We start from the raw sequence: 24,267 nt of genomic DNA, 5'->3' as shown, positions 1-24,267 counted from the left end.
AAGACACCAAAAAAAACCCCCACAACAACAACAACAACAATAACAACAACAAACTGTGGTTTCACTCTGAGCTGTAAAGTTCTGGCAATTTGCAAATACAACTTTAAATGCTTGTGTTGTGGGTGGAGGAATAGGGAAGAAAAATCCACGTAGGTGGTCAGTGTTTCACAGCTCCCAGCACATAACAGGCTGGCACCCAGAAGGGCCGCTGCTTCCCACAGTGGTGGGAGGCTAAATTATCCCACCCCTCTGACTGCTGCGGGGGGAGCATGCACAGAGAACATTACCCAAAGAGGACCTGGCTTGATGTTAATATTTTTTTCTTGCTGTTCATAGTCAAATGTGTCTTTATTCATTTAATGTTTTTAAAGGAAGAATCAACAAATGTGTTTTTAATAATTAAAAAGTGCTAAGAGTCTCTGAATTTGTTTCTTCAAAAATGCATTTTTCTCCTTTCAGTTTCTGAAGCGTCACCCACAGGGAATGTTAATTAAGATGATTACAAGTGAAAAAGATATAAAGAAAAAGTTAAATCAATTAGTTGCTGGAGAGAGCACAGGGAGCATTTTCGTGTTCGAATGTGCTTTCTTTAGCAGGCACTTTGGACAACTTCGGATGAAGATGCTACGTGGGATTCATGGGGAGTATGTACCATCTCAAGTCACCAGGTCAGCTGACCCAGGAGGCTGTGTCCCTAAAGACACAGAGAATACAAGCACAGCACATGGAGTACATGTGAATATACTCAGCAGATAATACTTTTTATTTCCGGGCCATCCTTTGGAAGAAGCTAAACGTTGTTAAAGATTTCGCTTGAAATTGTACAACCTACTTTTTTATTTAAAAACAGATGAGAAAGGGATAGGGATTCTGGGGAGAAATGATGAACTTGGGAGATAGAAGAATATTCAGATAAGCGGTCTTTACCAAGGGTTTCACTTGGTAAACTTACAACTGATATTGCTTCTTTTATTGAGTGCTTGGTGCCTACAATAAAGGGACCGATCTGACTGCACAGGCCACTAACGTCATGCCCAAGGAGTTAGCAGACCAAAGGCCATCACAGAGCAGTGCTCCCGCAACACTCTTAGAGTGACAGACCAGCTCACTCTTCTTTACAATGCAAATGAGCCTGACCCAGCTGGTTCAAGGAAGAAGACTGGCATGGGGATTACAGTATATTACCAGCAGAAATTGGGCCGGCCTCTGAAAACTATGGAAAATGAACAAGAATTTACAATGAAGATTTACCTTAATAGCCTATGCAATTTGTATTTTAAATGATGACTTCTAATTATTGAGTGAAGTGTTTAGGCTAATGCCAATGAAATAAAACCAACAAATGTAATGTCATTTCGTTACAGTATGCCATGAGAGCCATTGCTCAAAAGTGTTTAAGTGTACTTTTTTCAACAGAGCTGAGCTTTATTTCCATGTTTATCTTTGATGTCGAATACATATTAGAATCAGCATACAACTTGGGAGAAAAGCTGGACGTTCTCCACTGAATGGGTTAAAAAGGAATATAAAACTACAAAATACTCATTTTAGGTCTTCAATTCTAAATTATGGAAAACAGAACAATAATTACCTTGCCATTTTTCTCTTTCTAGTTTTCCAAGATGAATTTCATTATAAAATATTTTTCACTAACAATTAATTTTAAGAAAGGAAATAAGGGATTAAAACCACTTGACTTTAAGTACAGAGTACAAATAGTCTTAACACGGAACTCCTATCTTCTATTTAAAATACAAATATTTCATCATAGTATGAATTGAGAGTGATTAACTGATGTCAACTGGAAATCTAGTGACCTAAGCAAACCCATACATGCCATTTGCTTTTGTCTGGAAGAGTTAGGCTGATCATAAAATAATTCATAGAATTAAAAATCTCTCATGTATCACTGAAATCAAACTCCACTAGAAGCAACCTACAAATATATTTGAGGAGCTTTTAAAATACTGACTTTTATGGGGATAGCAAAGCCATAATACCTAGATGGGTATAAAGCCTTCTTGTCTTTGAAGAGTTCACTGGCTTCTAATTTTTCTTCGTAAATCAGCTTTTGCTGGTCTGTGAATTGGTCTCTGTATTTTTTACACTGTGAAAAATGAAAAGGAGAAAAAAAAAGATATCACTTACATAAGTCATTACTCATTCTTAAATATGCTAAGCCAATTTAGTAACATGAAGAGTAAGAGTAAATGTGTACAAAATATCCATTTAAAAAAACCAAGAGCATTTTTCCGTTTTGGGTTTTAAAAGGTTGGTCTTAGAAAATGCCATAAAAACTATGGTCTGTATTGTGGAACTTGGGATGCTTCTTCAGAACACACGAGGGCCTTGCTAGCAAGGGCCCTACTGGGAGTACTGACCCTCCCACTATGACATCAGCCCCCGCCCCCACCTGACATCCTTTAGGCCTCAGGCTGTCACACTCTTCTCACAAAGACTTAGCCTAAGAATGACATTGTACATCACAACTCATTGCACACATTGATTTACATGCACACACATAGACAACTGACACAAAAGCTTCACAAAACAATTCCTTCAACATGCCCTGTACTCTATTATTTTTTTTTAAACTTTAGTTTTTATTCTTTTAAATTTACATCCAAATTAGTTAGCATATAGTGAAGCAATGATTTCAGGAGTAGATTCCTTAATGCCCCTTACCCATTTAGCCCATCCCCCCCTCCCACAACCCCTCCAGCAACCCTCAGTTTGTTCTCCATATTTATGAGTCTCTTCTGTTTTGTCCCCCTCCCTGTTTTTATATTATTTTTGTTTCCCTTCCCTTAGGTTCATCTGTTTTGTCTCTTAAAGTTCTCATATGAGTGAAGTCATATGATTTTTGTCTTTCTCTGACTGACTAGTTTCACTTAGCATAACACCCTCCAGTTCCATCCAAGTAGTCGCAAATGGCAAGATTTCATTCTTTTTGATTGCTGAGTAATACTCCATTGTGTGTGTGTGTGTGTGTGTGTGTGTGTGTGTGCGTGTATACATAGATAGATATATACACACACACACCACATTTTCTTTATCCATTCATCCATTGATGGACATTTGGGCTCTTTCCATACTTTGGCTATTGTTGATAGTGCTGCTAGAAACATGTGGGTGCATGTATCCCTTCGAAACAGCACACCTATATCCCTTGGATAAATACCTAGTAGTGCAATTGCTGGGTCGTAGGGTAGTTCTATTTTTAATTTTTTGAGGAACCTCCATACTGTTTTCCAGAGTGGCTGCACCAGCTTGCATTCCCACCAACAATGCAAAAGAGATCCTCTTTCTCTGCATCCTCGCCAACATCTGTTGTTGCCTGAGCTGTTAATGTTAGCCATTCTGACAGGTGTAAGGTGGTATCTCATTGTGGTTTTGATTTGTATTTCCCTGATGATGAGTGATATTGAGCATTTTTTCATGTGTCGGTTGGCCATGTGGACGTCTTCTATCCTACTGTACTTCATTTTAAAACGCTGGTCAGTAATCTATTAAATTGATTTCACAACTCACAAATATGCTACAACCCTTGGTTTGAAAAATACTACTCTGAATCCCCTATTGCATTTTACGGTATGGACACCTGACCTGAGAAATCTCTCCTTTGGCTGGATTCTGAGATGGTACTGAAGGGACACAGGGGGTGGCTGGAGGGGCAGGGACAGGTTGTTTTATTTTTATTTTTTATTATGTTTATTTATTTTTGAGAGAGAGAGACAGAGCGTGAGCAAGGAAGGGGCAGAGAAGGGAAGACACAGAATCCAAAGCAGGTTCCAGGCTCAGCTGTCAGCACGGAGCCCGACCTTGGGCTCAAACTCATAAACTCCAAGATCATGACCTGAGTCAAAGTCGGACGTTCAACCGACCGACCACCCAGGTGCCCCTAGGCCAGGTGTTTCAGATGAACTCTAAGACATTCAGTTACAAATGTAGTTGAGACCCACTGATATAATTGTATAAGGGAATGTTAGCATTGCTGCCCACCCTTTCAGGAATAAACACATCCCTCTCATTCTCTATCCCCAAATGCAAGGGAGGTAAGGGCCAGGGGCCAGGGGAGAGCAGAGGCAGAGCAGACTCTTGGCATTAGAAGCTCCCCATCGTTATTTCTGAAAATAGTCTCACTGTCAGACTCAAAGAGGGAGATGAGCACTGAAACACTGGTGAATTTCACCAAACTGACTCACTAAGTTAGGGAACAGAAGGGAGAATCCAGTTCCACATGCTGTGTCACCAATATTACACTATTCAGTGATAATGTCACTCTACATATGTAATTCTGGAAAGGGACAAGCCTACAGTGCCCAGCAGGAAAGAGTTTCCTGGAAGTGATACCCATCAGTCATTCACTTACCAAATATAATAAGCCTTTCAATGATTATATCGTAGGATTATATGATTGTCATATTAATGATTATATCGTATCTGACACTTGTACATATTTATCATTCCATATATCAACTGAACTACTAAAATAAAGTCAACATCTATATAAGTAACCCACGTAATTCTGGGCAACACCTAAATAACACGTTATGCTCTCATAAAATTAAGGAAGCTAAAAATATAAGGCAATGTCAAATAGATTTTTAGCTTCCATTTAATTCAGGTTGAGGGAAACTTAATCTCTTTGATGTCTTGTGAGGCACTCTAAAGCCGTTTTTTTCCCCAGTCCATCAAAACATGTAGTGTTCTCGCGTACGTTTATGCACGTACTCAATACATCTTAGAAAGTAAACTCCTACAATCTTCAAGATTTAACTATATCTTGTGAAGATGTTCAAATTTTATTATTTCTATCTCTGGCAGTATTCCTTCAGGTAAAGATGAATAACAGAAACACATCAAAACAAAACAAAAACCTGAACTACTTTAAAGCAACTGGAATCTGGAAGGGAAAGACACTGGAGCCATGCACACTCTCCTTTCCAGACAAGGATGACAGGTGACAGTCATGGGAACACCTGGCTGCTCTAGAAATTCTCACACAAAGCCAAGTACAGTGCATGGTTCAAAAATACCAAGGTCCTCAGATACGTCTCTTTGAGGTTACAGGAAGAGCATGGTTAAAAATCTGCTTTTACATAACATTTTTCAAACGCTCAAAATATATGTTAAGAAGTCTCTGAAAAAAAAACCTAACAAGGCATTTTTTTACCCTCCACAAGTGGAAAATCCTTTTTAGTTCTTTGTGAGTAGAATCCAAAAATAGGTAAGGTCTTGATGGCCAGTTCTTGTCTATTGGAGATAAGGAAGGCATCTTATTTTTCATTTCCAAGAAGTATTTTTGCACCTGTGTTGAGTTTGACAAAAAATGCTAGATAAGTAAAATATACCAGAAAAGTCATTGTTTTACATAAACCAGGATCAAGCAAACTACTTGGTAGAATTTAGCAAGTTTTAGTTTATAAAATGTTGCAACTCCTCTGGAAAATCTCTTTTTAACTCTCTGTATTGGTTGGGAAAATCTAAGCTCCACTAAGTGGTTAAGAGAAAAGAAGAATACTAATTTTAAAATTAAAATTAATACTTACACCAGCTAACACTAGAAAGCTGCATTGTTTAATAGGCAGCCACTTGCCACCTGTGACTATTTCTATTTAAATCTTTAGTAATTAAAAAAAAAGTTAAAAATCCAGTTCATCAATCATTAGTTAACATTAGTTACATTTCAAGTGCTCAACAGCCACATGTGGCTAGACTTTACTATGCCACAAAGATCTAGAACATTTTCGCTGCTGCAGAAAGTCCTATCGGACAGCACTGCTCTAGAGTACTGAATATGAGCCAGGAACTGTAAGAGCTTTCAATTATCACTCCATTTTACAGGCGACAAGAATGAGGCTCACAGAAGTTAAGTGATTTGCTCAAGCCGTAAATCTGTACATGGCAGAGTGAGCTGGCTCCAGAGTTTGCACGTTACCACTACATATACTTCTCTGGAAGCCAGAGGGAAATGTTAGAATCCATCCTGGAATCGTGGCACAGCCCTGCTCTCCTCGTTGACCAACCTCGCCCTGCAGCAGCTTGTGGCAGTTCAGCAGGGCAAGATCTTGGTGTTCCCCTCAGATTCCTATGTTGAAATCCTAACCCCCAATGGGATAGTGTTAGGAAACGAGGCCTTGGGGAGGCAATTAGGTGAGTAAGGTCACAAGGGGTGGTGCTCCCAGGATTACTGCTCTTATAAGAAGACACGGGAAAGAGCTTGCTTCTCTTTCTCTTCTCCTGTGAGGAAACTAGGAAAAAGCCCTCACCAGAACCAGACCATGCTGGCACTCTGATCTTGGGCTGCCCAGTCTCCAGGACTATGAGAAATAAATGTTTATTAAGCCACACAGTCTATGGTATTTTCATTATAGTAGCCTGAACCAACACACCAGGCTTTCTTGGGTTCCCCTTCCCCAGAGAACGTTCTCTCTGTCAAAGAACATTTCATTGATCACATGTGGGCCGCTAACCTGACACAATTCTACCTGAATTTGAGGGGAAATGATAGAAGGTCACAATCTCTCAGTGTCACGGCTAGGGTTTAATAGTTACCAAACAAGCCATTTATGATTGAGGTGGTGCTATTCACTAGTTAGTCCTATAATGCTAATTAGCCGCATAGAAAGTATAGACTTACAATTCTCTGAAGCGTAAATTCATAAATTTTCTTTCCAGCATTGGCTCTGAAGAATTTCCTGTACTCCCGACGGACCTTTAAATAGAAGCAGCAGAACACAGAGGTTAACGTGTGGCCGGCAGGTGCCCACATGATACACTTCTATCAAAAATGAAAAAAAAGGTGGAACAAGTCAAATTTATAAGTGACTTTCTGGATATAGTAAAATGATTGAAGCACACTGAGACAGTGGATTTTAAATCAGAGAAAAAGAAACGAGAGCTGCAAAGTGGTAATACCAGAATGTTCTAATGTTTTAAATCCTCTCAATTCGTTTTTAAAGTGCCTGAAGATTTGACAAGAAACACTGTACAGGCATGGCTACAAACTCATCACAAATCAAAATACATATCAGAAAAAAAATTACATAGGTAATTTTCACTGCAAATTGTTCTTAAAAGATAAAAAGAAAATGCCTGACGAACTCCAGCACAGCTTCCAAAGCCCTGCATACGAAGACAGGACTTCAGTGCCGTGCGCTGGGAGCTCATTGTGCCTAAAAATAAGAACTTAAAAAGAAGCTTGTGGTCTCCCATTAGAAATCTCCCATTTAACTGCATTAATTTTTCTTTCATCTCTACTCCTGTCCGAGTTTCTACTAACACTATCACAACACTCAGGACATGTTACAGTTTTAGTTTCCCTATTTCTTCCTTGCTACACTGTCCTATGCACTTTGCACACTAGTGTTCAACAAATCAATTCACTAGGTGAGGTATTTACCAAACGAATGAATGAATGATACAGTTAAGTTTTGAAACTGAGAAAAGAAAACTAAACACTACTTAAAATACCGATTGTCACTCGGCTGTCAATGAGAACGTTAGATTTTAGCAAAACACCAGCCTATTTGAATAATTCAGACATGCTTTGCCTTTTTCTTTTGTCTTTACTTTTCTGGGTTTAACTGCACATGTTCAAAATCCAAGCTCACAACCTGCTAGCCAAATTCAGTTTGTAGAAAAATGTTTTATACGCCTATTTTTAAATGAAGCACTTCGCACGGAAAATTCAGGCTACACGTTTCTCTTCAAGTTTTCTAAGATCTAGCAACGGTGAGCCCCATTCCCACATGACAAAGACGAGACCACAGGAGCTGTGGCTGCCTTTATGGGACAGGATGCTCCACACTGCTCAGGGCCCCATCCTTCCTGATCCACCTTCCATCTGCTACTTCCCTCATCCTTGTGACCTCCCTGGTCCCATGGGGCATGTAAGTGCCAGACCCATTCTCTACGCTTACGGATTATTAAGGTTTAAAATTTTTTCCAGGGGCACCTGGGTGGCTCAGTCATTAATTAAGCATCCGATTCTTGGTTTCGGCTCAGTTATGGTCTCACAGTTCATGAGTTCGAGTCCTGCCATCAGGCTCTGCGCTGACAGTGTGGAGCCTGTTTGGTTTCTCTGTCTCTCTCTCTTTCTCTCTCTCCCTCTCTCTGTCTCTGCCCCTCCCTCTCTCAAAAATAGATTAAAAAAAAAAATTTTCCGGGGCGCCTGGGTGGCTCAGTCGGTTGAGCGTCCGACTTCAGCTCAGGTCACGATCTCACGGTTCGTGAGTTCGAGCCCCGTGTCAGGCTCTGGGCTGATGGCTCGGAGCCTGGAGCCTGCTTCCAATTCTGTGTCTCCCTCTCTCTCTGCCCCTCCCCCATTCATGCTCTGTCTCTCTCTGTCTCAAAAATAAATAAACATTAAAAAAAAATTAAAAAAAAATTTTTTTTCCCCCAGATACCACACAGGAAGTTCCTCCTTTTGTTCATATTCTATGGTACTGATTATCCTTTCTCCTTTAGCCAAGGAGTTGCTAGATTCAAATCTCAAACTAATAAAGTTAGAAGGGACAAAGGGAAGAAAAATGGTACCTTTTAATTGGCTCCTGGAATTTTAATAGCATAGGGAAGCAGAGAAGTTAGAGTAAGGTTTCATGTGAACATATCCATAGAAATATACTGGAAGTCCTACCATATGTAGTTGAATGTCATTGTAAGTGAGTTCACTGCAACATGCTTTTTGATATTCACAGGAATATTTCCCCTGAAATATTCTCCAGAAATACAGCTATAAATAGAAAAGGCTGGTGACACGTTGACATATAAAATGGGCTCCCCTCACGGGCCCTGGCAGTCCAAAAATGATCCACTGAACTTTGTAATCAATTCCACAAGAACCTAATCACATAAAAGGGCAAAACTACTGCTCTTATCAACATCATTCTTTAAAAACACAAGCACAAAATTATTACATTCTTGGACTTCAGAGAAGTTTAATCTTATTTCAGAACAATGATAATGGTGACATATTAAAATACTTCTGTTTTATTGGAAACTGGGGGGGGGGCAGTTACATCTAGAGTAGGGCCAGTTAACTTCAGCTACAACACCATTCACCTACAAACTGAATTTGATTTATAGGTTACTAGCATACACCCCTAAGATGGAAAGATTTTCTGAAATCATATGCAGTTAGTTAAACCCAGAAACTGAAGACAAATGTGATTCTGCTGGTAGATATTATACAGGGTAAAAATCCTGACTCAATGTTTGGTTCCTTCCTTTTATGAAAATCAGGATGCAAATCAGAACAAGTGAGTAAAATGGGAAATAAAATCCTTTAAAAAAAGTAGTTCTAGAACTTGTTTAGAATTCTTGAAATAGAACATCTTAAATTCATACTTAAATTACTTCTTAAGTACTTCAAAAATTACTTGATGAATATTCAGTATAATCAAAAAGGTTAATTCACTAAAAGTTTACAGGCTAAATTTTCAGGGGAAAATGCAGATTACTCAAAAGCAGAACATACAGATACTGCTGATGCTGTTTAGATTCAGAGTCAGTGGCTTCCTGGATGGTAAATATTTAGAAGAAGATGAATGGTTATAACAAAAATAATAAAGAGGAATAGTGTCAAATAGGGGCTTAATTATTCCTAAAAGACAATATGGATGGTACCCTAAGGTGATGAGTTATTGAATAACAGGAAGACACAATCTTTACATTGCCCGAAAGTTGTTCTCAATGGCAAAAAGTTGTTTCTGGGGCTCAGTCATGTTTACTTACGCATATCTTGCCTGAAGCAGTAAGCACCACTTTGAAATAAACCCTGCCCTACATTAAAAGGCATTTGAATCTAAAGTTCTCTTTAACCCGAATGAGCCACTGCTGGTCTTAATTGCCAAAATCTGTACTTTTAATGCAAAACCCTTTGGTTTCTAAGCTGAACAATTAGAATGGCAGTCACTTTGTAGAACACTCTGCTCCAGGAGCCATCGTTGGAGCAGAATAGGCAGACAAAGGGGAACAAAAGCCAGATATCCCCTGGCTGGCCACTGTAGACCATGGGTCAGCTTTTAGCTCAACTACTAACTCTGTCCCATGAATTAAAAACAAAAAACAAAACACAAACTTCATCTTCAAAAAGATAATACAAAATAGGACTTGGATAACAAAATGTCTTATTAGATGCTTTAGATACTTTAAACCTATTATTTAAAGAAATACACAACAACATCAGAAAATATTAGTGTACAGGTTTGTTCTCAAAAAGAAATGGAATTAGGCAAGGTGACACTGTAAAAGACTGTGCAGACCATAAGCAAGCATCATCAATCATTTTCTCCGGGTTAGTAAGTGCTAGGCTTCATTGAGTTCACCGTGGACAGAAAGAAGGGGTGGGGAAGTACCTTCAGTCCAAGCCAGTAAGCCCAAATGACAGCGACTGCATGCTTACGCCTAGCCTCCTCCTTCAAGCGTTTCAATTCCCTTCGAGCCTAGAACGTTTTAGATAGTAAATAAAAGAGACGGCCCAATGCAGACAGCACAAATGACCAGAAGAAGATACCCCACCAAACAGAAGAGCCAACTTATGAATAAGGATTTCAGAATGATAGAAGAATAGGGCATAATCACTTAAACCCAAAGAATCCGCATAAGTCTGGTGCAGTCCTTTGTATGTTTAGTGCACTGAGCCTCTGTTCCAGAGGAAGGCAATCTATGTGGTACTGGAGGTAAGCCACGCCTCTGCCCCCCTACTTCCAGTTTTCCCTTTTTCCTCCCTCCTCATTCTCTCTCCTTCTTCTATTCTCCACACTCTCTCCCTTATCCAAGCCTTAGAGCTGTGAGTGGCACCTAGTGACTTCAGCAGACTTCCCTTTGCTGCCAGTACCCAGGACTAGAGAGTCTAGGAATTCCTGTGTTCATTCATTTGCACGTACAAAAAGACAACTCTTGCGAACAACCATTTAGAACATGGAAAGAATAAAGTTGTTTCTTTCCCATTAGCAAATTAGAAGTAGCACATATCAAAATTCAGTGTGAGCTAAGGCCCTGGACAGTGAAATACACTGAAGCAAGATAAAAAGTGAAACGACTTATGGTTTAAAAATTAATCTTAGGGAACAGTCATTCTGAAGCATGCTACTTTGAAAGATGAAACATGCAGTGATCTTTCACCACTTTTGGTACTCAGACTAGGAAATGGGCTACTTCAGTGGGGAAACCCCAGGGATAACTGTCTAAGAGTCCTTCTGCCTCAGCTAGGACATTTCCCTCTGATTACTAAAGGAACTAGCCTGTTCGTCACAGATTTTTCAAGGGGGGGACACAAATGAACAGCTCTGGTAAGTTTTTTTGGCAAATTAAGATCCTTATACAGGCAAATGTTGACTTTTCTCATTTTTCTCACAAGATGGACTTATAATGCTGACAAGGTAAACTTAAAAACATAGGATTATATTGATATTTATGTTTCTAACTGGAATACACATTTTTAGCAGAGATGACCTTTGATTTTCTAAGTAACAAAAACATCTAAAAGTCTCGTCCCTTGGGGTATGTGAAATGTTCACAGAGCCCACGACTCTGCCTGGGGATTAGTGAGAGTATTTCAGGAGGCCTTTGTTTCTGAACACAAACAGCTGAAGCCGAAATTCTTGGGATTCTTCAGCGGCAATGATAGCTAGCTTTGCATGAACACAGCTTTCTGTTCAATCACAAATGATCATTCTTTTCGCATACAATATTTTGCTTATAATAATCAATGGCGGCCACAGTGAGCCTAAAAAACAATTTCATTCGTGGATTAATATTTTTTAAGGCATGCGTTAAAGGTGTTCTTCCTGTCACCATGTTGCAGAAGACCAACTGAAGCCCAAATCTTAACATTCCCAACATGCCCCTCCAACCCCCCACCCAACAAAAATATCTCTAGAAAACTGCTGGTATATGCTGGGGGGCAAGGGGAGAGAAAAGGGAAGAAAAAAAAAAAACAACGAAACATGCATGTTACTTGAGGGTTTTTTTTTTGTTGTTTTTGTTTTGTTTTGTTAAAGAGCAACTGGACCAGTGCCTCATTAATAAGCAATTAGTCTTTTTGGCCTACACATGCTTAGGGCCCCTACTAACGTGCACTACTACACTACCACATCCAGGTTTATTCGATCCGGCGGCTAGGACATGCACCGGGGTGAGGGCCTGTTAACTGTAGGCATTCACCCCCTGACAGGCTAAAGATACAAACTGGTTATTGCCGATTCCGGGACGGAGTAACGGGATGTGCGAATCAAGTACCTTAGATCCGAGCCAGTAAGCCCAAATAACTGCAATAGCATGTTTATTCCTAGCCTCCTCCTTCAGCCGGCTCAGTTCCCTTCGCGCCTGTGATGCATTTGAAAAGGAGTTACAGAAAAGTTTAAGGCAGGAAAGGTTACTGCTGGTTCCCAAAGGAGAGAGAAGAAAGACACCGGTCACCATCACACAGCAAACGCGAAAGCGTGTGCCACCACCCCACACCAAAACGTCAGAGAGAGAGAGACAGGTAAATGCGTGCTCAGTAGCTTAAGCCAGTGAAACAATTTCTGACACCCGCCCCCGCTGCCTTCCAGGGGGCAGTGTCTGGCCTACCTGGGTACCATGCCAATAGGCCGCGATGGTGGTGGCTGCCTCCTCACAGCGCTTTTGGTGCTTCAGTTCCCGCAGGATTTTTCGGGCCTAAGGTGAAGAATCACCCAGAGAAAGTAGGAAGTTAACAAAAAGTGAGATGCCATACTGGTTGAAAAACATACTTGCAGAGAACAGTCATAACATCCACTCTCAAGCGAAAGATCTATCGTTGAAAGGAAAAGGGGACATTGCTTATTCGGCCTAAAGGGACTATGAGAAGGCAACAAATAAAGAGGTCACTAAGCACAACAGTGTGGCCCCCATTCAGACCGAGACAGCGGCCTCCTGGGCCCTAACGTGGGACATGGAGAAATGTGAGCACGAGCCATAGAAGCTGGTGCACGTCAGATGGAAGGAATAGCTCTCAGGATGCGGTTGGAGGATCTCCAGTGCTCCAAAACCCATTTACCACCTTCATCATTGTTGTACACGACGTCACCTCAGCTGTACTTTTTATGCAAAAGAGATGTTTAAAAACTTGCTAAAGAAAATTTCATTAGTCCAAAACCAGTGGCTTCTCCCGGGCAGTTACCAGAAACTGATTTTATGGGGGCCCGGAGGACATGTTGGTTGGGAGGTGGGCTCGGAATGTCTGAAGGCTCTAGACTGGAGACACGGACCCATGATCCAGTAATAAGGTCAAAGAAGGACTTGCAGGCAGTGATTTCACTTACTCTATGTGCTTGCATTTATATTCTGGCATTTACTATCGCACAGCCGCCAAATTGACCCATGGCCTAGACAAAGGTCGATCGATGCTACTGCACTCCCGGCCCAATGTTGTACCCTCTGAAGGGGTTCTGGGCCTGGGAATTGTCTTGAAGTAGCTCCTCTGGATTAGCCCACTCCGCAGAAATCTCCCAGTAGGAAAGTGGTCAGAATAGGCTCTGAAGGTTCTTTGACTTAGAGCAGGGACAGTAAACTTTCTGCAGAAGGCCAGATGGTATTTTTGGCTTTCCCGTTTATAGGTCTCTATCACAGTTACTCAACTCTGCTGTCAGAGCGCTAAAGCACAAGATGTATTTACACACAAGATGTAAATAAATAAGCAAGGGTCTGTACCAATAAAACTTTATTTATATGAACTTTGTACTTCTATTTGTATACATATTTATATACATTTTATATTTGTATATATATTCATATGAAAGTTGTATTCCATATAATTTTTACATGTCATGAAAAGTTCTCGCTGTTATTTTAAACAATGCTTTAAGAACATAAAAGCCATTCTTCCTTCTGGGGTTGTACAAAAACAGGCATAGGCTGTGGACTGCTGACCCCTGAACCAAGCCTTGCAGCCAGGATCTGGAACTAGGTGATGGGTACACTGTGATCCCGACTAGAATGGCCAGAGCTCAGGATGTTTTGATCATGACAGGGCAGCCCACAAGATGGTCACCAGGAAGTTATGGAAGGAGTTGGGCTGGGCAGGACGCACAGGTGCGGAGGCAACAGTGTTGACAGACAGCCTTCTGGACTACCACTTCCCTTGCAAACGGGGGGCAAGAGGATATTGAAATCATGTACGGTATTATTTCAAGACTTCCTGCTTCGAGAACAAAGCTCTTGAGAAGAGAGCCAGTTAGAAGGATGCGGCCAAGACATGGTCACAAGAGCCCCAGTGTAGCCCATAATATTTATTCTTTCCATCTGACTGTTTACAGGGTAGGCAGGAGATGAGGAGCTCCCCCCTGCAGGGTGACCTTAAAGACATCATCCTCCTTTGTGAAGAACCTAAAAACCCCCAATAAATAAGGCTCACTTCTTTTAAACTCACCTTCCAACCCCGGATATAAGACTGAATTACCAAGGCAGAACTCTTTATCTGTTGATACCTCTTTTGTTGCTGTGGGACAAAAGGGGGAGATTGTTACCAGTTCTGTTTACACATCTATAATACCTACTACTGCAAGGATTGAGACAGAGTACTTGCTCACTTAGTGCAATTAACCCTTAATCTCCCATATTCCTCCTGGGAACCAATATGTAAAGAAACCAAAATATCAAACAATCCAAAATTATTACAGTTAATCCGGAGTATGTTTCAAGGGTGCTAAATATAATTAAATGAGTATCACTTTAATTGAACTATGAGGTTATACAAGTGACTCCAACTCCATTCCTGCACTCAAGGACTTGCACTGGGTATCAATCAGCAATGTAAAATAGAAACCACATCCTGGGAGGGTCAAGCGAGCACCAAGTAGGTTGAGATACAGCCAAAGTTACTTCCAGGCGGGGAAGGTTAAAGAAAACCCAGTGCGGCAGGCCATGCATGTGGGCATGGCAAGATCAATGCCCAAAGGCCCTTTTTACTTCTACTCGGAAGAGTGGAGGCCACTGGAATACCATCCCTAGAAAAGTGAGCTCGTATTGTATTTAATGTGGAATATTCACCGGCATGTCGGCATCTGTGATGAAATTTCACAGCTTTTCTAACGAAGCCATGAAGTCATGCTGTGCCTCTCTCACTTTGGAAATGCTGGATTGCTCAGCTCCCTTTTCTGAGGTGGGACACATGCCTTCCAGCCCTCTAGGCTAGATTTGGGAAGCTCAGAGGACACAGAGTGATGTTATCAACACATGAGCAGCAGAACAAAAAGAGAATGCCAGACAGAAAGACAAAGAGAACCCTAGGACTTTGGACAAATCACTGCCTCCTCTGGACTTCGGTTTCCTCATCGGTCAAATGAGGAGCTAGAAACTCGGCAAGATTCCTCACAGAGTAATATTCCGTGGCTATAGAACAAACTATACCTATGATATCTGACCATCACTTCTGACATGCATCTGATACCTTGATGTTTTCTTCTGAAGTTCCTAAATGGCTTGAAAACAACTCTATCTTACTTTAAAATTCATCTCACCCGGGTGGCTCAGTCAGCTGAGCGACCAGCTTTGGTTCAGGTCATGGTCTCACGGTTTGTGAGATCAAGGCTCACGTCAGGCTTGTGGCTGTCAGCACAGAGCCTGCTTTGGATCTTCTACCCCCTATCTCCCCGTCCTTCCCCCACTCATGCTCGCTCGTGCTCTCTCTCAAAAACAAACCTTAAAAAAATTCGTCTCATAGAGCTATAAAATATAACAGAATATGGATTTTAAAATAATCAGCAACTGAAAATGGACATTCAGAAAATCTTTGAGTTATTCGATTGAGAAAAAAGGTTGAGTTTAATCACTAGCTTGGATAACATGTAGTTAACTGGTTGAGATATTTAGTTCAAATTCTAAAACAGATGTAACTAACACTAGAGCGAAATTAATACCTTCTCTAAAAGTTGGGCTTATTATTTGTTTCTATTCTCCCAATTAATACTAGTTATAACTCACCATCATGAGCTAATGATACATTATATGGTGGCTCCTTTTTTCACTTGGAGATATAAAAGTTCTATATAGGGAGGGAAGGTAAAATAGCACCTGCTCTCTTCGTTCATTGCTTTGTTTATTCTCATCCCTCCAATGAAATGCCCCCTTCCAGAGGGTATTCCTTGACCATACTATCCAAATTTATATCCTATCTCCTCACTATTCTTTATCTCAGTAATCTGTTTCCTTCCCAGCTGACTACAGTCTATAATTGTTCTGATTATTTACTTGCTTGCATGCATATTGCCCCTCACTAGGTATGAACTCTATGAGGTCAGGCATCAGTTTTGTTCATGTTGCTATCCCCAGAGCCTGGCAGAGTAGGTATTCCGAAAGCATTTGTTGAATTCAAGACAGATGAATTCACTACACTTTCCAACTTGGATTTTCTTAATGATCTGCAAACAAAAAATGACGAAAAGGGTTCCCTGACCACTGGCTATGTGTTGGTCCTTCCTTTCTCAGGCAAATATAAAACAGAGCATTATGAATCTGCAGAAGAGCCAAGTGCCATTACTGTGTACACAGAAGAGCATCCATCACAGACAGGTTAGTGACAACAGTCCTCTGTGCCTCTGCAGAATATGTATGAATAAATCTCCCATCGTGGCTGGATAGGTTCATACATGAACAGCTGTAGTACCATTGGCTGTACCCTTTCAAACCATTTTAAGGATACTCTCTTAAAGCTGAAGCAGTTTTTTTCCTTTGGCTTCATCATTTAAATATCTCATTAATTTCTCAAACGTGGACATACTACACTAAAATGTATTACATGGGAATAGGTCAGCAAAACTGTGTCCTGATTATATACTGCTTCATAGCAAAACTCTTCCAGAGCAGAAAAAGAGAGTATCCTAAAGGAGATGTGATTGCAAATTCAATTCATCTTCCGATTCTTTAGAGAAAAAGCACAGAATGAAAAAGCATTCAGAAGTAGTGTTCTTATCACAAAATTCACTTGTGAGAACACAGCCTAAGTTTAAGCCAGCCTAAAGGCAAACCTTCAGATTTCCCTCAAACTTGTTATGCCTCCAATGAAATATCTATAATCAAGTAAGGAACAAAATTCCCAAAAGAAATTCCATGTCAATTAACTAAACATACTTTATTTGTAAGTCTTTTCCCATAGATAATAGGGCCAGCAATCTGAGGACTAAAGGAAATCCAATCCTTTCACCAAATCCAGAATTCTACTAAAATGTAGCATCAGTTTTCTGGAATTAAGCCACTTTCAGTGCTGCTACAATACATGGAAAACAGCCAATTATTTTGGAAAACTGAGCCTACCCCATGAAAAGGGTTAAATGACACCATCTCTTCCAATCCGATGAGCAAATTCAAGATTTAGATTTCCCTCTATGTGGACCTATATCACTGGAAGGCAGTGTGATATACTCAACTTGAGCTATGAAATAGTCCTGGATTCAAACCTCATCTTTGCCACTTAGCAGCTGCGTGACCACGGGCAAGTTACTCAACGGCTCATGCCTTAGTTTTCCCACCTTTAACAAAGGTACCACAAAAGCACTCAATTTATGAGGTTGCTGGGAGAACTGAATACGTAAAACTTACACGCAAAGTACATAACAAATACTAGCCAATGAGCATCATTCTTACAGAGTAAAAGGGTGGAGGCTCTTACCGCGTATCTCCTGTACCAGGCAGCTATCACGATTTGGCTTTTTCTCATTAGTAGGAAGTGGGTACGACATTTCCACCCCCGATAAATCTTCTGAATGAGAGTGGCCAAGTCCTCAAGACGCTGCTTCCTCAGGTCTTCTAGCTTGAATAACTAATAAGAAAAGATAGCTGGATTTATCAAAACTCTACCAAAACCTTATGACATACATGAAAGACATCCCCAGGTGGAAAAATGTCATGATGTTAAAGTCAACCCCATTTGAGGAAAAAAATGAATAACTGTCTTGATTATAGATGATATGGATAATAACCCATGAGAAAACTCTTTTCATGAATTCATACAAGATCACTATTTATCTTAGGTGATATAGAATTTATGACAAATCAGAGAAGGGCCGAACTGGGCACTTAGATTTACCTTTACTCTACCCAGGAGAATGCAACTGTTATGGCAGGGAAGTGCTGATAAGGTCTCTGTTTAACAATTCAAACATTCTTCCAGATTCTCCAAATTTCCAAATTACCAAAAACACTGTTGTACTAGTTATACTTCATGCTAATTCATTTATAAAAAAATGCTCCCTTGGACGTTCCTAAGTAGAATTTTAAGCTTAAAATTTTCAGCTTAAAATTTTTTTAAACATGAGTGCTTTCATGTACCTCAAAATAATAGGGCTGTCTTTCCTAAAATTATTGCATAATTCAGGTATTATAAATACAGACTGAATTTACCTCCAATTCCTATGAGTTAAGAAGGTTTTATTGTTGTAACAACAGTTCCTTTATGATTTATGAAGTGTTGTACAATCTAAGATTTTGATATTTCATAAACAAATACACATGTTCTTTTAATGCCCCCTACTCGCCCATCCTCTCGGACATTTGCAGAAAAAACTGAATGAGGCACTATCGGCAGCATCTTGGGTAATGTTATGAAGTTAAATATCCTTTAAGAACTTGCCTATATGATTATAACATAAGTTCAGTCTGTAAAGGTTTGGGTTACATACTGTTCTTGGGTTCCGGATGAATATCTTTGATCTACCAAAGGAGTACTCTTCTACAGGAATCTCTAACTCATTAAAGAGAACCTCCACGCCAGCCCTATAAAAATAAATAAAAATAGTTCTGAGTTACAAAAAGAGGTTATCTTCTCTGAAATCACAGTATCAGGTTCTCAGTGGTATAAAATAATAGCTTTATTTCCAAGTATAATTGGTCTTTTAGTAAGCAGCCTTCTATCAAAGAATCTTCAGACTGAATTCCACGAATTAAACCAAATCCAGTTAACACTAAAAAAGTAAATTTGGGTTCAGAACTATGTAGTCTAAGACAATAGGGTATTAAAACCGTATCTTGATTTCATTAGCAGAGGTAATCTTTGAATCAGATATACCCATCACAAAGCACCAACCAGAACCCAGAGGGTGTGTAAGAAATTCACATCTATTTTGAATGCACATGGTTAATTCTCCAAAATATTTTGAATATTGCGCCTCTGTGTCTCACAGTGTGGGCAGGACCCAAGAAGAGAGTGCTAAGTGCCAGACCAATGGGGTGTCGTGAAGCATAGGCCTTATGTGGTAGGAGCGAGGCCTGCCTGAACTTGGCTCTCACTTCTCCATCCTGGACCCCGGTTTCAACAGCAATTTCTAACTAAACTTTATCCCATCAACCTATGGCCTAGGTGCCAGGCAGGGAGTGAATACATGTTCTGACCTGGAAATTAGCAGTGGGAACAAACAGTACCCACATTCTATATCATCTGTGTATTGAATTTTGTAGCAGAGACCCCATCATGTCTGGAGTTCATCTCCTTGTAGTAAAGGGTGAGTGTCTAATACTACTGATGTCCCTATTAAAGGCCAGTCCAGCGAGAATGTGGACGCAATACCAGTACAGTGAAATCAAATCCCTAGTCTCTGCACGGGCCCGTAAAAGAGGCATGTTGGCCTTCTTGTGGCAGTTGGGAGAGCTTCTACAACCTACAGAGAAGGGGCAACTCCTCTGACTGGTGAGAGCAGAAGAAAGACCACCAGACAGGCAAAGCCCACTTTCTCTTCTGCAGCAGCAACCCCCCCCCCCCCCACCCCCCAACCATCACACACATTCTCTCTGCATGTGGAGAGCTCACAGGGGCTGCTCCATGGGATGGGCCTGTAGTGGTCCAGTGCTCTGTCTGGGACTGGAGGGCTAAGTACAATTCAGGGAAGATAAACTGAAAGCTGCATGGCCCAGATTCTGCCATATTCTTCAATCCCGCTTTATCAGCAATAACACTGACTCTCTGAGTCCAATCTGCTCCTATATCTATTTCTCCATGGGTGCGGACCTCGTGCAAAGAGAAAGACCCTCACCCCCACCTACTGTCTGTCTCTGGGGTTAATTCCCTACAGAAAAAAACCAAAAGGGTGAGAGCACTGATCCAAGATACCTCTAACTCCACCCTTTTATGATTCTACACAAATATACTTAGCAATTACAGATCCCTTCCTACTAACTTGCCACAGCGTATTTTTAAAATTCGTGGATTGGATAAGCCCCATCCAAACTTTACAATCGAGACCTCTATAATCAATCAATAATTAATACAAAATGGTATCCTGATGGAAGATGGTCCAATACAGAGGTTACATCCAACTTTCCATCAAATTCTGTATACTAACAGCACGTGAAGAAAACAGCATGTTATTTGTATCCTTTATAACTTCATTATTAAATGTAACCAATGAATTTCTTACCTTGCTGGTCCTTTCCAATGAGGCCATGTTTGTTTACAAAGCATTTTGTATCTTTCTAGGCAAGGTTCATAGGCCTGCCTGAAGGCATAGCCTGCCCTCCTGACTCGGACATTCTCCAAAAGTCCCAGGTACCTGATCTGATGACACACAAGAGCCTCGTTGAAGATGTGTGCCGCTTTTTTATCATTTGGTTTGATGCACCTAAAAGATCAGAAAGATTTTAGGTTTTAAACTCTGTCTCTTATGGATATATCTGTCTGTGTTTTATAAAATATAGTATATAGTTATTTACTGCTTGGGATAATTATTTATTATTCTTGGGTAACCTAGTCATTTCTTTTGAAATTATTTCAAATCATTTTACAGAAAATACGTGACATACATGTGAGTTAAAAAAGAATAAAATGCCAACCCATACAGTAAAATGGATGAGTATCACTGACATTTTGTTGACTGAAATAAGTTTGACATAAAAGAGTACACTTTTTATGTGAAATTCGAGAAAAATAAATCTATGGCTAGAAACCAGTTTGCTGTTACCTCTGGGGAGAATTAGGGGTACAGATCAACAGGGAAGGGGCATAAAGGAATCTTATGGGATGATGGAAATGTTTTATATCTTGGTCCAGATGGGGTTAAAACTTAAACAAGCTGTACAATGAAGAGTCATACACTTTACTGTATTGTATGTGTATTAGATACTTCAGTGACATTATTAAAAACACTGTTGTCTCCCTATAACCCCGTATCTCCCTCCTTTTCAAAAAAAATTTTTTTTAATGTTTATTTATTTTTGAGAAAGAGAGAGAGAGAGACAGAGCGTGAGCAGGGGAGGGGCAGAGAGAAAGGGAGACACAGAATCCGAAGCGGGTTCCAGGCTCTTAGCTGTCAGCACAGAGCCTGATGGGGGCTCAAAACCACGAACTGTGAGATCATGACCCGAGCTGAGGTCAGATGCCTAACTGACTGAGCCACCCAGGTGCCCCTCTCCCTCCTTTTTAACAGGGCATTTTGCTGCTCAAAGAAAGACAACATTTCCCAGCCTCCTTTGCAAGCAGGTGTGGCCATGTGATTAAAACTGTGGCCACTAGGATCATAGCAGAATTAATATATGGCACTTCCGAAAGTGTCTTTAAAAGGAAGGGGCTTGCATTCCCTTTGTTCTTCTGCTAACTGCTCGTTGGGAATGTAGCCATGGTGGAGAGCCATCTTTGACAATATGGATGAGAGAAACACCCTGGGAATCACAGAGCCACAAAACAAAGATGTCGTATTAGCCCTGGAGTCCTTATACTCAGAAGTTACATAAGAAATAAATGACAATCTTGTTTAAGCCGTTGTTATGTTTGGATCTTATGGAAGCAACCTCTGTATCTTCATTAACACTGCTGCTAAACATTTATGGTTACATTTGCCTACCTACAACTGCTAAATAAATTCTACACACATATGTAATAGGTGAACAATTAAATCTTATGACCTCAGTGTTTTTATGTTTCTCCTTTAACATTTATAAAAATAATGTCCACTCTTTGGCTTAAAAATAGACAACCAGGGGGTGCCTAAGTGGCTCAGTCTGTTAAACGTCTGACTTCAGCTCAGGTCATGATCTCATGGTTCGTGGGTTCAAGCCCATGTCTGGCTCTGTGCTGACAGCCCAGAGCCTGGAGCCTACTTCAGATTCTGTGTCTTCCTCTCAAAAGTAAATAAACATTAAAAAAAAAAAAAAATAGACAACCAGATCAGTGGAACAGACTAGTGTGTTTAGACTTAGACTCTTACATGTGCTTTCAACTGAATTTCAATAAAGACATCAAGATAACTGAATAAAAAATAAGAGTTTTTTTTCTTTTCAATATATGATGCCAGAGCAACAGGTTATCTATATGGAAAAATATGGACCTTAATATGAAATTTGAAACTACAAAGACTCTAGGAAAAAATATGATAATATTCACAAACTTGTAGTTCATTAAGACTTCTTAGAAATACATTAAAACCACTAAAAGGGAAGGGGAATGAAGGAACAATTCTGGGGTAACAGAGTGTTCCATATCTGGACCAGGGTGGTGGTTGCCAAAGTGTATATATACACTGGTGAAAAAAATAACTGAGCTGTTCACCTAGGATCTGTGCATACCATGTCATGTAAATTATTATTAAGTAATGATTTTTTTAAAGTCCACTTAATTGAGAATAACAAAAGCAACTGACCACAGAAAATTTCCTTTTTTTTCTTTCTTTTTTGAAACTAGGATCTTTACCCAATATATGCTCCAACCTGACTGACTGCAATCAAACCAGGGGATTCTGACTCTTTATATTTGTTACTAATATCAATATTTGGTAAACAAGCCAGACACAAAAATGTTCTTCACGCTAGTTTCCTCGCAACTGTATTTGCAAAGGCAATTATGGAAGGTATGTGTGGGTGTGTATGCATTATATGAAATCTGACCTGTTAGACACACATCTCCTATTATCTAGTTCACCAAATACACACATGTAAAACTCTAATCCTAATTGGTCTTTACTGAATCTTGAGATCTAAGATGCCCAGAAAAAGAAAAAAGAGACCAGATGCTTCTTAAGGAATTCTTTCTGTTGCTTTGAAAAATGTAAGATTGTCTGGGGAGTCATTCCTTTCTTCAAATCTACAAGTCTCCTAGGAAAGAAAGAGGCACATATTTTCTAACACCAAAGTTCTAACTAAAGCCCCACTTGCTTTAATGCTGCATTCTAAGTTAATGTAACAAGAATCCAAAACGAATCCAATAAAGAGTATTATGCAAAACCCTTACCAGAAAGAAAGTATACATTTCTGAATTTGTCATTAAACAAAAAAGAGATACAGAAAGTTAAGAACCCTAGGACCCAACAATGCGATTTCATTAAATATCTATTCCCATCCCGCACCACACTTTTTTCCCCCATTCTGAAATTCCTTACTTGAAGGCAGGTAAAGGGCACTGGAGTATTTTTTAAGTAAACCCAAGATACCACATTATTCGACGTGTAAGAGCTTCAGTTATCCTCTGCTGGGGCTAATTCAGATTAAGGCAAACAGGAAAATGATCTTCCTTGAAAGTGCCTTCATGATGAACTTGTCAGAGAATTTTATGTGCCAAAAATACCTAATGTAGTTTGGATTCTTGGTCTGCAGGTTTTTCATCAGCGTGGCCACGGATGCCTTGAACTGAGAGCCTGCTGTAGGAGGCCTTTTCAGGTTGATCTTGGCTGGGTTCCCTTCCGGGAACAAAGACTTGATGAGGGTGTGGCTGGCCTTCCACATGGCTTGGGACAGGTCTCGATACAGAAGGTCATTGTTTTTGTCAACAAATCCTTCCACCTGGTACAGCACCTACGAGTAGCACAAGAGACTCCGCAGCTGATAAACTGTACTCCAGAACGTCATATAACCATTAAAAATATTCCAGGACTATCTCTATTGCCGCCTCCTCTTTCTCCATCAAAAAACCCCCGACACATTAGTCACACTCCTAATACCGAATTAGCCTCCAAGTTTAAATTCCATCTGTCTAAATCACAGAAGAGTTCAAAATAAATTCTATTACCCTTCAGGATTTGCAAGAATAAACTCCAAAAATGCTCTCATAACATTTTCAAAGGATTTTAGGCTTTTTTGGTGTTTGAGCACATTTTTGAGGTTTTACTTTTTTTTTTTTTTTTTTAAGTTCACATATGCCAATTCTAGTCTTAAGTAGATAGGAGAAAATAGAGATAGCACTGATATTTTCAGACATCCTAGGTGAGCAGAGAAATTGAACAGAAAAGTATCTTTTAGTAACATAAGCTGGGGGGGTGGGGAATAAGTACCAAGTTCCAACTTTTTGAAATTAACAGTAATTCAGATACTATATACTTAATTTTT

The 24,267-nt window shown here is 40.0% G+C and overlaps 1 protein-coding gene across 4 annotated transcripts in view; it reads right to left on the bottom strand.

The window, feature by feature from the left end:
• Window positions 1-24,267, bottom strand: part of MYO1B (myosin IB) — a 187,585-nt gene that overhangs the window by 10,862 nt on the left and 152,456 nt on the right. For 2 of the 4 annotated variants that reach the window (XM_042994938.1, XM_007094701.3), the window contains exons 17-27: window positions 23,510-23,736; window positions 20,376-20,576; window positions 18,645-18,738; window positions 17,636-17,785; window positions 14,399-14,467; window positions 12,580-12,666; window positions 12,247-12,333; window positions 10,362-10,448; window positions 6,644-6,718; window positions 5,177-5,311; window positions 2,001-2,107 (exon numbers count right to left, since the gene is read on the bottom strand). In XM_042994938.1, the coding sequence (XP_042850872.1) occupies window positions 2,001-2,107; window positions 5,177-5,311; window positions 6,644-6,718; window positions 10,362-10,448; window positions 12,247-12,333; window positions 12,580-12,666; window positions 14,399-14,467; window positions 17,636-17,785; window positions 18,645-18,738; window positions 20,376-20,576; window positions 23,510-23,736 (1,319 nt within the window). The remainder of the gene's footprint in view (window positions 1-2,000; window positions 2,108-5,176; window positions 5,312-6,643; window positions 6,719-10,361; window positions 10,449-12,246; window positions 12,334-12,579; window positions 12,667-14,398; window positions 14,468-17,635; window positions 17,786-18,644; window positions 18,739-20,375; window positions 20,577-23,509; window positions 23,737-24,267) is intronic. The other 2 variants (XM_042994939.1, XM_042994940.1) reach the window with 2 other exon arrangements.

This window comes from Panthera tigris, chromosome C1 (genome assembly GCF_018350195.1).
Source record: "Panthera tigris isolate Pti1 chromosome C1, P.tigris_Pti1_mat1.1, whole genome shotgun sequence".
NCBI lineage: Eukaryota > Metazoa > Chordata > Mammalia > Carnivora > Felidae > Panthera > Panthera tigris.
This window is presented reverse-complemented; position numbering and strand designations above follow the sequence as displayed.